Here is a 14844-nt window from a genome sequence, read left to right as displayed (position 1 = left end):
CCCTCGCATCCCCCTCCCCTCGCCTTCCCCTCGCCCCCAGGCAAATCCTGCGCGAGCACAACTGCCTGCAGACGCTGCTGCAGCACCTCAAGTCGCACAGCCTGACCATCGTGAGCAACGCGTGCGGCACGCTCTGGAACCTGTCGGCCCGCAACGCGCGCGACCAGGAGGCGCTCTGGGACATGGGCGCCGTCGCCATGCTCAAGAACCTCATTCACTCCAAGCACAAAATGATCGCCATGGGCAGCGCCGCCGCCCTGCGCAACCTCATGGCCAACCGGCCCGCCAAGTACAAGGACGCCAACATCCTGTCACCGGACTCCGGCATGCCCACGCTCGCCGTGCGCAAGCAGCGGGCGCTGGAGGCCGAGTTGGACGCCCAGAACCTGACGGAGACTTTCGACAACATCGACAACCTCAGCCCCAAGGCGCAGCACCGCAGCAAGTCGGCGCACAAGCCCCAGCGGCACGGCCTGGTTAGCGAGTACGTGCTGGACGGCGGCGGCGGCGGGCGCAAGAACGGCGTGAACGTGTGCCGGGCGGACGCCGCCGCCGGCGGCGGAGGCGAGCCGGCGGCGCTGTCGCCGTTCGTCAACTCGCCGCTGCTGCACGGGCACCACCACCACAACCTGTACCCCAAGGAGCGGCACCACCTGCCGGCCGATGGCGCCAAGGGGGAGTCGCCGGCGCTGGGCGCGGAGCGCGAGCCGAGGGCCGCGGACGCGTACCGCGTGGGCGGCGCGATGGAGGCGGTGCCGGATGTGAGCAAGCACTCCCGCGTCGCCTGGGCCATCGAGGACGCCGCGGCGGCGGCGGCGGGAAGCTCGGCGTCCTCCGTCGACGGGGCGAGGTCGCTGTCGTCGGACGGACGCGGGGGCGGCACCTCGTACCCGCAGCCCAACGCGCCCGGCTACGGCAAGGCGGACGGGCAGAGCCGCGGCTTCCAGTACCACTACGGCGGCGTGGAGTTCAAGGCGGCGCACAGGGACGGAGGCCGAGCCGGTGGGAAGACCGCGCACTCCAAAGGCGCGTCGGGGAAGGCGCCGTCCGATTCTGCGGCTTTCGAGAAGGAGAAGGGGAAGTACCACAGCTACGGCAAGTACCCGCCCGACCTGGCGCAGAAGATTCACAGCGCCAACCACCTGGACGAGAACGACTCGGAGACGGACACGCCCATCAACTACAGCCTCAAGTACTCGGACGAGCAGCTCAACTCGGGCCGGCAGAGTCCGAGCCGCGGCAGCGACGTGTGGGTGCGGCAGAAGCAGGAAGCGGAGAGCGGCGACAAGCAGAGCGCGGAGGAGAAGGGCCTCGCCGGCCAGTTCCCCAGCTACTGCAAGCGGCCACAGTACGCGCCGCAGCACCAGGCCGCCGCGCAGTTCTACCCAATGCGGCCGGGCGGCGGCGGAGATGGCGGCGGCGGCAAGAGGGAGCCACCCGTCGAGCGGCGCATCAACGCGGCGGACTGCCAGGACGACGACTACGAGGACGACAAGCCGACCAACTACAGCGAGCGCTACTCGGAGGAGGAGAACCAGGAGGAGGAGGAGGAGGCGGAGGCGGCGGCACTCGGCGGGTACCGAATGAAGCTGCCGGAGAAGGGGCGCGTGCGGGACGAGCCCATCGACTACAGCCTCAAGTACCCGGCGGAGTACGGCCCCACAGGGCACAAGCTCTTCATGGGCGTGAAAAAGATGAGCGCCGAGAAGGAGTCGGCGCACGTGGCCGGCAAGCCCGCCAACGTACGCGTCGGCAAGTTGGCGGTGCGCGACGGCAACGCGGCGGCGGGGGGGGCCGGCGAGCCCGGCCAGGGCCTGTACGCCAACAGGCAGGCAGCCAGCGGTGACAAGATGCAGACCTTCTGCCTGGAGGGCACGCCCATCTGCTTCTCGCGCTGCAGCTCGCTGTCCTCGCTGAGCAGCGCCGACGACGGCATGGAGACGTCGCACCACCCGCCGAGCGGGAAGTCCGGCTCCGGCCGGGCCGACATCCGGATCGTCGACCTGGCGGAGGACGGCGCCGGCGCCGGGGAAGAGGAGAGCCCCGAGCCGTCGCCAGCGGCGCGGCGCGCCAAGGCGGCGCGGCACCACGGCGAGGGGGCGCACCACAAGACGGTGGACTTTTCGGGCGCCAAGTCGCCGTCCAAGTCCGGTTCGCAGACGCCCAAGAGTCCGCTGGACCACTACGTGCAGGAGACGCCGCTGGTGTTCAGCCGGTGCAGCTCGGTCAGCTCGCTGGACAGCTACCCCGACTCGTCTATCGCCAGCTCCATCCAGAGCGACCCCGTGAGCGGCACTGTGAGCGGCGTCATCAGCCCCAGCGAGCTGCCCGACAGCCCCGGGCAGACCATGCCGCCCAGCCGCAGCAAGACGCCGCCGCCGCCGCGGCTGCGGTCGGAGCGGCCAGACGACGAGGACGAGGGCCGCGAGGGGCCCGGCGAGGGCGGCGCCAAGCCGGACGGGGGCCGGCAGCCGTGGCGCGGCAAGGCGGACGCCGGCGCGCAGGGCACCCAGTCGCGGGACTCGCTGCTGCACTTCGAGACGGAGGCGACGCCGGACGGGTTCTCGTGCGCGTCCAGCCTCAGCGCGCTCAGCATGGACGAGCCGCCGATCGCCAAGGACGCGGAGCTGCGCGGCGCGGCGCTGGCGGCCGTCGTGGAGGAGGCGGCCGCCGAGGCCGCGTCGCCGGAGGCGGCGCAGAACTCGGCGACGCCGGCCGAGCGGGCGCGCCGCAGTCGCCGCGCCGAGGAGAGCGGCAGCGCGGAGGCGCTGGAGGACTCGGAGGACGACTCGAACATCCTCGAGGAGTGCATCAACTCGGCGATGCCCACAAAGTCCACGGCGGCCAAGCAGAAGAAGGACGCGGCCGCCGCCCCGTCGCACAAGGCGTCGGGAGCGAAGGGCCGCACGGTGGCGGCGGCGCCCAAGAAGCCGAGCCAGCTGCCGCTGTACCAGGCCCGCGGCGGCACGCGCCTCCCCGTGCAGGCGCCCAAGCACGTGAGCTTCACCAGCGAGATCTTCAACCGGGACGTGCCCAACGTGTACTGCACGGAGGGGACGCCCATCAACTTCTCTACGGCCACGTCGCTCAGCGACCTCACCTTCGATTCGCCGCCCAACGAGGCGAGCGGCGAAGTCGGCGCGGGCGGCGACGCCGCCGAGCAGCGGGACGCCGTCCCCACGGAAGGGCGCAGCAACGACGAGGAGGAGGGCGGCCGCGCCGCCGCGGGGACCCCCGGCGCCGGCGGCGCCAAGCCGTCGGAGAACGACATCCTCGCCGAGTGCATCAGCTCCGCGATGCCCAAGGGAAAAAGCCACAAACCGCACCGAGTCAAGAAGATCATGGACCAAATGCAGCAGGGCCCGGCGGCCGGGGGAGAATCGGCCAAGTCGAAGCTGCCCTCCCTGCGCTCGGCGGCGCAGGGCCGCCTGCTCCTGCAGCCGACGCCGGCAAGCGACTCGCTCGAGACGTACCGCACCGAAGGGACGCCCGTCAATTTCTCCGCGGCCACCTCGCTCGGCGACCTGACCGCGGACGACACGGCGGAGCGGCGCGACGGCGGGGAGGCGGCGCCGGCGCCGGCGAGGAGGTTGCCAGCCAGGCACGAGGCACGCGGAGGCGGCCACCGGGGCCCGCCGGCGGCGGCGGCGCGCGAAGAGCGGCCGCGGCCCGGCTTCTCGTCGGACTCGCCGCTCCACTTCACGCCCATCGAGGGCACGCCGTACTGCTTCTCGCGCAACGACTCGCTCAGCTCGCTCGACTTCGAGGACGACGAGACGGACCTCGCCGGTGACAAGGCGGGACTCGAGACGGACGGGGCGGCGACCGACGCTCCCGCGGGGGGGGCCAGGGGCCCGGGGAAGAAATCGGGAGAGGCCAGCGCCGTCGGAAGAGGCGGCGGTTACCACAAGGGCCCCAAGTCGTCGGGGCCGCCGGCCGCCAAGGGCGTCCACAAGCCGGCGGCCATCCCGGAGGAGGGCCAGAAGCCGGGAACAAAGCTGCCCAAGGGACTGCCGAAGCTCGTGCCGACGAGCCAGCTGCCGCGTGCCGAGAAGAACGCGGACAAGAGGGGGAGCGGCCTGGAGGAGCAGGTGCAGAGGTTTGCGGTGGAGGATACGCCCGTGTCCTTCTCGCGCAACTCCTCGCTCAGCTCGCTGAGCGACATCGACCGCGACAACAACAACCGGGGAGGGGCGCGCACGGCCGGCGGCGGCGAGGGGGGCGGCGCCACGGAGAGGCCTCCCGCGCGGGCCAAGGCCGCCGAGCCGTCGGCCTACGCTCCGCGGGCGTTCCGCGTGGAGGACACTCCCGTGTGCTTCTCGAGGAATAGCTCGCTCAGCTCGCTGAGCGTCGACTCGGAGGACGACCTGCTGCAGGAGTGCATCTCGTCGGCCATGCCGCAGCAGCGCAAGCAGCAGCGCACGCGCAAGGCCGAGGCCAAGGAGCAGGGGGCGGCCGGCGACGACGGCGGCGCCCCCCCCGACCCGTCCGTCAGGAGGTTGAGAGCGCGCGGGCAGGAGGCGGCCGTGAGGGACCACGGTCCCGGCACCGTGGAGCCGGAGAGGGACGACGGGGGAGCGGCCGAGAACCGCGAGGGTGGGGTCCCCGTGGAGCGGTTCGACAGCCCCGGCTCCGAGAAGATCGGCTCGCCCGATTCGGAGAGCTTCGACTGGAAGGCCATCCAGGAGGGCGCCAACTCGATCGTGAGCAGCCTGAACCAGGCGGCCGCGTGCCTGTCGCGGCGCGCCTCCTCCGACTCGGACTCGATCCTCTCGCTCGTGTCGGGCCTCTCGCTGGGCTCGCCGCTCCACATGACGCCCGAGCACGAGAACAAGTCGCTGTCCGGCGGCCGCGGCGGCGGCCCTCGCATCGTCAAGGCCGCGGAGAAGGGCGGCGGCGAGTGGCGCAAGGGAGACGAGGAGGTGGCGCCCAAGGCCGTCAAGGGAGGCAAGAAGGTGTACCGCAGCGGCATCACGGGGAAGGCGCGGCCCAGCTCGGACTCGGCGGTGCCGTGCCTGTCTCGCCCCGCTCAGCCGCCGGCGGCCGTGGTGCCCATTGTGACGCGGGGCCGGGCCACCGCACCGTCGCCGGGTCTCAGGAACCCCTCCCCCACCGCCAGCCCCGCCCCGAAGAAGCCGGTCGCCAAGACGCCGGTCGGCTCGAAGAGCCCGGCGTCGGCGCGCGCGCCGGCCGGCACGAGCCGTTCCATCAGCGCGCCGGCGCGCTCCGACATGAGCTCCGCGGCGAGGCCGTCTCTGAGCTTGGGCCCCGTGACGCCCAAGGCCGTGGGCTCGCGGCTGGAGCAGCTGGCCAGCGCCCGCAGCCTCCAGTCCCCGGCGCGAAAGTCGCTCTCTCCGGGGCGAGCCTCCATGTCGCCCGGACGCAACTCCTTCCCGTCGGGCCGCAACGGCGCGCGCGGCGCCGCCGCGGGGGGGAGGAGCGGGCAGACGTCGGCCGGCACGTCGTCCCCCAACGCCCCCTCGTCGCGATCGTCCAGCTCGGGGAACCTGGCCTGCCTCCCGACCAGCGGTAACCTGTCCTGCCTGCCCTCCAGCCGCTCCCTGGGCTCCTCCACGCCCCCGCGGCAGATCACGCCGCCCAAGGCCGGCGGCGCGGCGGCGGCGGGGAGCAGGGTCGACGGCAACGGGGCCGCCGGACGGCCGGAGCCCGCGGGCGCCCGGGGATCCCCCGGAGCCAAGATGGTGGCGCAGACGAGCGGCAGGAGCGGCGGCATCCCGGCGAAGCGCGCGGAGCTGGCGCGGATGTCGTCCACCAGGTCGAGCGAGAGCGAGTCGGAGCGATCGGACAAACCCGCGCTGGTGCGGCAGTCCACCTTCATCAAGGAGACGCCGAGCCCGGACCTCCGCAAGAAGCTGAAGGAGTCGGCGTCGTGCGAGTCCGTGTCGGGGCTGCCCGAGCTGTCGCCCAATTCGGAGCGGGGCCTCGAGGGGAGGGGGGGTGGCGCGGGGGGAGCGGAGGAACGCGCCGGCAACGGCGCCCGGGCGCGGCCGAGCCGATCGCAGTCGCGCAGCCCCACCCGCGTGCCCACGGGCCGCTCGGGCACGTGGAAGCGCGAGGGCAGCAAGCACAGCTCTTCGCTGCCCCGCGTGGGCACCTGGCGGCGGGTGGGCAGCTCCTCCTCCATCCTGTCCGCCTCCTCCGAGTCGTCGGACAAGACGAGGAGCGAGGACGTGAAGCCTCGGCAGGGGGCGGCGGTGTTCAAAGCCCTGGGAGGAGGAGGAGCCAAGGGTCACCCTCCCAACGGCGGGAAAGGCCGTCCGGACAAGCTTCACCCAAACGCGCAGGCTGGCCAGGCGGCGACTGAGAAGCGCAGCAATGCGCTGCAGTCTGGCCAGCGCTTGACAACGGACAGGGCCTCCAAGACGGGCCCCGTGCACGGGACGGGAATCTCAGACGGCCCGTCCAGCGGGGAGAGCGGCCACCGGTCGCGGGGCACCTGGCGGAAGCTCAGAGACGCGGCGGACGTGAGCGCGTCGCCGCCGCCGCCGCAGCAGCAGAACGTGGACGCGCACGCCAACCACGAGCCGGCGCTGCGGATGGCGCCCGCCGTCTCCAAGACGGAGGACGTGTGGGTGCGCATCGAGGACTGCCCCATCAACAACCCGCGCTCGAGCAAGTCGGCGAGCGGCAGCGACGGAGCCGCCACGTCGCCCGACAAGACGAGCCAGTCGGGCCTGGACGACTTCTCGGAGGGCGGGACGTGCAGCAGAGACGCGTCGACGCTGAGCCTCAACCACGAGGCCGACGGCGGCGGCGATGCCGAGCGGGAGCGCGAGCGTCCGCCGTCCGCCGGGCAGCAGTCGCCCGAGCTGGAGTCGCAGCCGACGCTGAGCGAGAAGACGCCGTTCAGCTCCAACAGTTCGAGCAAGCACAGCTCCCCGAGCGGCGCCGTCTCCGTGCGCGTCACGCCCTTCAACTACGTGCCCAGCCCGCGCAAGTCCAGCGCCGACGCCGGTAGCGGGGCCGTCGTCGTTGGCGGCGGTGCCGGCGGCGGCGGCGTGGTGGTGGTGGCGGCGGCCAGGCCGTCCCAGATTCCCACGCCCGTTGTTGGCAAGCGGCACGAGGAGCCGAAGGCGGAGGGCGGAGGCGGTGGCGGCGACGCCGATGACGCCAACACCAAGCTGCACTCGGGGTCGTACCTCGTCACGTCCGTGTGAGCCGGGGGGGTCGCGACGCCTTCGCGTGCCGCCGCCGCCGCCCGCGGTGTCGCCGATTATGACGATGAAAATAATAATCCCGACGACGATCGAACTGCGGTGAACACGCCAAGGGTGCGGGAAGGGGGGTGGGGGGATGGGTTTGCACTTTTTTCTGTTTGTGCGTGACGCGAGCGATGTGTTACTGTGGGCGGAACCGCGACAAAATAAATCAAGGTGTACGTTTTTACCTAGAATTTGCAATGTGAAGTGCGTTCCAATGAAGTTAACTTAAACGGTGGAACTCACTTTTATTTATTGAACAAACAAAAAAGTTCAAACCAACTTATGAATTATTTGAAGTTTTAATCGACTCATTTTGACTACTTGATAGTAGGCTGTGTTTTTTCCAGATCTCACCCCCACCTCACCCCCCTCCCCCACCCCGAGAGTTGCATCTTGATCCTGGGCTTGTCGTGGTTTCTCAGTGTTTACTGTCGCAATGGCATGCTGCTGCTGCACTCCGGGCAGGCATAACGGTTTGTACATAGCAATGGATTGTGTCTCGGTGTGTTGGGTTTCTTTTCTATTTTACACCCCCAAATGACCTTTTCGTAAGTTTTAGTTCCTCTGGGCTCACCCCACAAGCCATAAATCCACCCCTTCACCACTACAACTACTACTGCTGTCAGCGCTCGCGAGTCTTTTAAGCAGTGCTCGTGTAACCACTGGAAACACACTACTCGTCCTCATTTGCGGGATGCTTTAAAGGGCGATTGTACAGCCTGGTCAATATTTAATGCGTACAACGCGCGTCTTTGTTCCTGTCGCCGGCGTTCCGGCGGTCTGCAAGAGGAGGGGTACTTTGTGGGATGTCGCCCGTTGCCGATGGCGCCGTGCTCTCGCCGGCTTGCGAGCGCGACGGCGCGCAGGCATTGGTGCCGTCGAGGAGAACTCTGCAGCGGTCTGGGGGTCACGTAGCAGTGTGTGTCGTCTGTTGTGTAACAAGTAGCTTTTCACTCGTGTAATTATGATTGTCAGCAATTGACCTCGGTGTTGAGCTGCCCTCTCAAGAGTATTATGACGAACACGGAGACCGCCCATTGGCAGGACTCCCCGTGAGCGAACCGTGTGCGATTTAAAACGTACGATAAACTTAACGACAGGGGCCTGAGTTTTTATCTCGCCGTTCCATCTAATTTATTCTTCGTCGACGAGGCCAAACCTGGCTTGTGATTGCCAACTCTTCCCTCCTCCGCAACCTTAAGACCGTTTTGGCCCCGCCGCCTTTCTCATTGGTGGTCGCGAGCGGGGCCCAAACGAGACGGCCATTCTTTCCCTCGCGGGTCGGCGGCACGCCATCGTCGCTGAAGGCGTCCCGACACTCGACTCTGCAGCGCTTTTGCTTTAAGAGACGGGGAAAGGGCTGAGACGGACGGTCCCGAGGACACGCGTTTGCACACAGGGATTGCTTCATCGAGAAGCAAGAGCTTAACTGCCAGGCTGTACTCCCTAACCCCCCCCCCCATCCTCCCGTTCGTTTATGCAGAAGTAGACGTGGAAACCATTGTGCGAACTACCCTGAATGTATGAGATTTTGCTTTTTTAATGCGCTGTACTCCAGTCTATATGAGGAATTGTTAATGTAAATGAGTTGACAATAAATTGGTATAACCTGCAGCACTGTATTGTTCTACGCTATGTCCGACGTTTTGCTCGGCGTGCTGGGAACTGAAGTGCAGGCGAGGGGCGCCACCTTGCCTTGGTGTGTGCCCTTCGCGAAAAGATGCTCACACCAAAGCCTTGAGCAGAGGACATACATTACTTTATTTTGTAAGACAGCACAAGGTGGTAGGTAAACTGCAGACCATGCAGTACCCATGGACATGCAATTATTCTATGGCAGCTCTTATTAAGGCCATGACCCACTCTGAACATTTCAAGGGCAATTGTCACCGTGGAATTTCTTATTGTAGAAAACTCAATTCAGATTCAAGCTGCCCCCTTGTGGGAACGGGGCAAGAACTTCCAATCAGACGGGCAGACGGCACAGCACTGCCTCGTGGCGTCACACTACATGCATCTTTAAAAAAATGTCTTCTTCCAAATCCAGCATGAGTGGGATCTGGGCAGACAGAACAGAAAGCCTTCCGATTGTTCTTCTGTTTAGTTATGTATTGACTGGCTGACTTCAATAAAGGAATGACTGCATGACAAGTTGACTAACCTATTAACTAGTCCTGACTCATGCCTAATCATCGAGTACTCGGCCTACCCATCCCCAATCAACTAATGACTTGTACTAGGGCCTACCCCATCCCTCAGCTAGTAACTACATTGCCTACCCCATCCCTAATCCGTTTCATTTACAGTCTGTAAATGAACCAGATTGTTCAGCATGCACACTTGTAATCAAGCTGTGCTTTAATTGATTGGCTAGAGCGATCTATCTCACGCCATTCCATTGCCGACTCAAGTTGCCTTGGTCGTTCATGGTTAATGCATTGAAGACAACATTTGCCCTAAAATTGCCCCAGTGGATCGTGGCCTTTAGCCAAGAGGTACAAATTCACATGAGCTGACCCGCACAGAACTCGAAGACAGTCGTACTTTGAGCCGACAAGGGGAAGGAACAGTCCCAAGTGTGTGCGGCTGTCACGTTTTAGATTTGTGGCACAGTTATCCTGACAACCGCTGTAGAGCCCGTTAACGGGGTGGTACGCGAAGATGGGTGAACAGGTGTTGCTGGTTCGTGAATCTGAAGTCGAGGATGAGAGAGGAGCCATGACGGTGACGGTGTTGGCGGCATCACTTCTTCTTTTTCTTGCCCTTGCGGCTGCTGTCGCCGGGCTGGCTGGCCGGCTCGGCGCCGCCCGTCTTGGTTGTACGCGCCTTCAGCTTGGGGATCATGTCGGCCGTGTAGGTGAAGAGTGCCTGGCCTGCGCGCCACACCGTACAGAGAAATCACGTCATCGTCTCTCCATCAGTAACGCACGATTAATCGCAACACAGGTCACCACTGCGCCCGACCTCAAAGCCCGACGTTTGACTGAATTAGCGACTTAGTCCACATCTACCGGTACTAATACAATAAAGAATGAAATAGCATCGTATAACTGCGTGACAATTTCAACTTGGAACGCGCCGCAGTGTTCGCTCACTCTCGAATGAGAGAGAACGGCTCGGGGCATGAGGAGGAACCACAAACAGGTGGGACTCGGACGAGCAGCAGCAGCAAGGCGGTGAGCCGGTGCCAACAATTGCCCAAGCTCTGCGGTCCCCTATATGTAATAAGATGTTTCGGCCAATTAATGAGTGTTTACATGCAGACGGGCAGTGGTGGTTATGCACGCCTGTAATCCAGCACTGGAAGCAGCAAGGGTTGGTGGATCGCAAAAATGTTAAGCTCCATTCCTGCGGGCATTGAGGTGCCATACCCTGGCTCATCAGGAGGTTACAGAGGTCAGAATCCAGTGGCCGTCCCAATGAACCATAATAATACTGCTACGTACCCGTCTCCTTAACTTACAGCTGACGTCAAAGATATCGTGAGGTAATTTGAACTGTGGCGTCATGGTCCAAATTTGCCAATTTTTTAAAAATGACAACTGGAATCACACAGCAGAAACATCGCACCCCTACTGTGAAACCACTGCAGAACTGCACCTGTGAAACAGCTGCCCCTTCCTTTTTTGACAATCGCCCTTCGCTATCGAAACCATACCACCAATACCAAATTTGATCAGTTATTATCACTGTAGGGAACTCTTTTCCCCCTGCCATCATTAATCATTTATTATTGTTCATTACCATTCTTAATTATGAGGGGGTTGTGCACGTGTGCTGGACTCACGAGTGGGGATGGCCTCCAGCACTGGGGAGCCGTCCTCGTTCTTCAGCTGCACGCGGATCCGTCCGCGGAACTGCACGTCGCGGTTCCACTCGCGGGGGTACATCTTGTTCTGCGGACCGCAGAGGCCACAAGTTCACACGAGCACCGCAATCCGCACAAGTTCGCAACATTTGGTGTTGGCGCAATCCTTCTTATAGTGCAGGGCTAGCATCACGAGGGAAGACCCTGCCGTGTTTCACACGAGGCTATAGTGTCACTCTTTCACCCTCATGCATTTATCCACTCAATGCCAAAAGGTCCCATGATATAGCTGCTCACCCCGAGATATAAATGCTCTGATAAGTGCATTGGCTTTGTACTCTTCCTCGTTTGGCGTTCTCTGGCCTGACACTGGTAAGACGAGGCCATGAAGAAGGCTGTCTCTGGTGTAGGCCAATGAGTTTCAAAGACAATGCAAATATATTATCAGAGGATGTTGGTTTGCATCTTCACCACAAGTACGTGTGGTTAATGCAGACTTGATTCCTTGAAAAAGGTTTCTATTTGGTGTTTGAACATTTTAACACCAGTTTTATTGCCAAAAAGGGTCAAACCTATTCTTATTTTTCATACAAATCGACGATTTGAATTTTCAGTCGACTTGATTGACCGACCGTCCATCCCAGCTCCAGCGATGAAGTACGTTGAGGCCTTACCTCCACCACAACGTTCATGCCCGCCGCTACGAGGACATCCCTGATCTCCACGTAGGTCGGATTCTCCACCGCCTGATGGCACACACACACACCGAGATTGCAATTGGTAAACACCTAATTGGCCAATGAGTAGCAATTACTAAACGACAAGCGGAGAAGTGTTGGCGGCAGAGGCTTGCGGTGTGCACTGCGCTCCAAACCGGGCGAACCAAGTTTGATCCCCGGCCACAGCTAAATCAGTGGCGGCGGGGAAAATTCTGAACCATTTCTCGGTGCACACTTCACCAATCCGCACTCGGGGGGAGGGGTTAAGGGTCAAACAAGGCCCGCTTGACAAACACGGCATAGGGAGGCCCTCACTGAGCAGTGGCTTGACAGAGACAGAGGCTGCTGTACGTAATCAAGATTGTACGTTAATTATACAGGTAGGAACAACAGGTTCCACACTGCCCACCAGGGATTATTTGTCTCTCGTGCATATTTGTCTGTCGTGCACGAATGCGCTGATCAACCAAGTTCCTACCTGCCCACTTCGAAGGGACGTGTTTAATTACGATGATTTACGACGAGAGCCGCCCCTCACCTTATCCTTTGGTACCCTCCTCCCTTCCGCTATCGTCTTCTTGCTGTTCAGGTACGCGGGGTAGATGCAGACGAACCTGTGGCAACACGCCACAAACAAGACGGGGCATCACGGGTGGGATGAGACCGTGTCGCATCATAAACACCGGTGATGATTCTCAGCGCATAGTAATTCCACGAACCTTCTGACATTGGAGCATGGGTAAAACATTATTCCATCTCATTTATAATTTGTTTAGTTTGGGTTAGTTCGTGTATGTCAATGTTTTAATTAAAAACCCTCCATCACCCGACACAGCCTATCATGTCGGAAAATATGCCAACTAACTTTGCTTTGGCGTATTTTCCAACTCTCAAGGGATGTGGTTATGATGACCATCAGCTGCTCAAACTGAATTCGCGATGATGCATTAACCCTGCTCACTCATTCAAGAGGTCATCACGGCCATACACTCGCAACCGACGCGTTCACGCCACGCCATCGCTTCTTCCCCGATGCCAGATTTCGCAGTTAACGTCATGTCGACACCAGACGGACGCCATCCATTTGTTCACCATTATCAGCAGTGGTCTCTCCACTGCTGGATGAAGGCCTCGTCACCATGCGGCCGTCATCACGATTCTACGATGTAAGAATCCATCTGGCGAGCTAATTGCATCGCTCCATCTCCGCAATCAACTTTTTGTTTTATATGAGACACGTTGGTTAAGTCGCAATAGCTTGTGGTGATGCTGTACCGTCCGCCTTCGACATATGTTTCGGAAAATAACGAGAGTGGAACAATAACCGCGAAGCGTGCTCGAAATGACACGGAGAGCCTGAGGAGCACGAGGATGAGAGAACACACAAGCGGGTTGGAGACTTCTTCATCTCCATGCGATGGAGGGGGCTTCGGAAGGCCACGTCATGGCGAGAAGGGATGTTGGTGGCCGTGTGGTCGAGACTAATGCGTGAGTGCCAGCCAGGGAAGGGAACGCGTCCCAGAGAGAGGAAACCCAAGGGGAGATGGAGCGGTGGAATCAGTTTGTGTGCGGGCCCCCAGAGGGTTTCACGATCATCGCGGAGTCGTGAAGACCTCCATCCAGCAGTTGATTTGACCAAGGCGGGTACCGATGACATTTAATTACAACCAAATTGCAATCGTAGACATGCCTCGCAACTTTATTTTGTCGCCTCAGTGTCTGAATTTGCGCGTTATAACAACAAAATAATTATAAACGTTAAGGAGTTGTGACGGAACCGTGTTATTTGCGCACCCGTCACCGCCCTAGACTAGCGCCGCGTACCGACCCAGCGGCTTCGCTGGCGGGCGGGCAACTCAGGCCAGGCCGTGGTCGAGGGTGGGCCCGTCGTGGAGTCGGTCATCTTCACTCTCCTTTGCCTTCCCCAGGTCCCTGTCGCTCACCTCTCCTTGTCGGCGGGCGTCTTGTTGAGGTGCGACATAACGTAACAGTCGATGGCTGTGGTCGGGATTCTGTCGAAGTCGACGTAGTGGAGCGCCAGGCCTCGGTGGGAGTCCGGGTCCCACCCAGCACTAGGCCCGGGGACAAACCGCGTCCCCAAGTCACTCTTATTTTATTACAGAAAAGTGTTAAAGATGAAATTACATTTACAATCTAAGTAGAGAAGCACAAACACGCCGCGTGGATGCCGTAGAGAATGTTTTGAGTCGCGGCTCTAGTTACTCGGAGCGCTGCGAGTGGTGTCCGCACGGCCTCCCAGCTGCCTCTGGAAGGGGCCGGTGGCTGCAGCGAGTTAATTATTTATTTAGATTTGACTCCGACTCACGCGAGCCGCGGGTTTAGGTCGCGTGAGACGCGCACCCTGAATTTAATATGAACGGCGACAATTTTGTTTTTGTTTTACGTTGACAATATATTGAAAAAAAATTTGCTGTTTTTTATTTAATTATCGATCTGCAAAAAACACGCCGAGAGGTATCGACGGCGGCGGCATGGCGCCACCACGTGGCCACTGCTTGCCACGCCCTCGCCGGTCACTCCCACGCGGTTTCGTGTCACTTTCAAAGGCACTTAACGCGGTGGAATGCATTGGCTTGCGTGATGAAGTATGGTCAAATAACGATCCCTGCCCCCTCCCCCCCCACTAACCCACGTGGCGTTCCCAGGCGGGACCTTCATTCTGCAATGGAGTCGGCGCGACCACACATTTCCCAAGATCCTCTTTCCTCTATATATCAAGATGTCATCGGGGCAATTAATGGGGATGAAACCAGAGCAACCGGAGAAAATCAACGCATGCGAGGGGGAGAAACTCTATCTCATACAGACGGAACTGGTGGAGTCCACACTTTGCATTCACATGAGGAAGAGCGTTCAGCTGGCTAGCCAAGCTAGCCAGGCTAGCCAGGTGAATGATTGGGGGGGGGGGAATGGCTATCCTGCGTGTGCCCTGTGATCCAGCACTGTGGGGACAGCGAGGGTTGGTGGATCATGGCACAACTGCTGCGATAGGGATTTCCCCGAGTGCCCGGGTTTCCTCCCACGTGTAAACACTCATTCGTTGGCCGATAACACCTCAATACCGCAGAGATTG

The 14844-nt window shown here is 61.5% G+C and overlaps 2 protein-coding genes across 5 annotated transcripts in view; one reads left to right on the top strand and one right to left on the bottom strand.

The window, feature by feature from the left end:
- Positions 1-8832, top strand: part of LOC144949245 (adenomatous polyposis coli protein-like) — a 68179-nt gene extending 59347 nt beyond the window's left edge. For all 4 annotated transcript variants that reach the window (XM_078879148.1, XM_078879147.1, XM_078879149.1 and 1 more), the window contains one exon: positions 41-8832. In XM_078879148.1, coding sequence (XP_078735274.1) covers positions 41-7178 — 7138 coding nt within the window. In that variant the 3' untranslated portion in view covers positions 7179-8832. The remainder of the gene's footprint in view (positions 1-40) is intronic.
- Positions 8833-8965: 133 nt separating this feature from the next.
- Positions 8966-14138, bottom strand: SRP19 (signal recognition particle 19). The gene is made up of 5 exons (XM_078879138.1): positions 13694-14138; positions 12289-12364; positions 11706-11777; positions 11011-11119; positions 8966-10096 (listed from the first exon to the last, which is right to left on the bottom strand). Exons 1-5 carry the CDS (start codon positions 13729-13731, stop codon positions 9966-9968), a joined length of 426 nt encoding a protein of 141 aa, XP_078735264.1. The 5' UTR covers positions 13732-14138; the 3' UTR covers positions 8966-9965.
- Between the last annotated feature and the right edge of the window lie 706 nt (positions 14139-14844).

This window comes from Lampetra fluviatilis, chromosome 53 (genome assembly GCF_964198595.1).
Source record: "Lampetra fluviatilis chromosome 53, kcLamFluv1.1, whole genome shotgun sequence".
Lineage (NCBI taxonomy): Eukaryota > Metazoa > Chordata > Hyperoartia > Petromyzontiformes > Petromyzontidae > Lampetra > Lampetra fluviatilis.
The sequence above is the reverse complement of the archived record's forward strand: the minus strand, read 5'-3'. Positions and strand labels throughout refer to the sequence as shown.

What these genes read in the sequence shown, in the direction of transcription:
- SRP19 (XM_078879138.1), bottom strand. Translation starts at nt 13,731, where the DNA reads ATGTCGCACCTCAACAAGACGCCCGCCGACAAGGAGAG. An exon ending in ACGCCCGCCGACAAGGAGAG is followed by an intron (nt 12,365 to 13,693) that starts GTGAGCGACAGG and finishes GTGTTGCCACAG; the next exon opens with GTTCGTCTGCATCTACCCCG. An exon ending in GGAGGGTACCAAAGGATAAG is followed by an intron (nt 11,778 to 12,288) that starts GTGAGGGGCGGC and finishes GTGTGCCATCAG; the next exon opens with GCGGTGGAGAATCCGACCTA.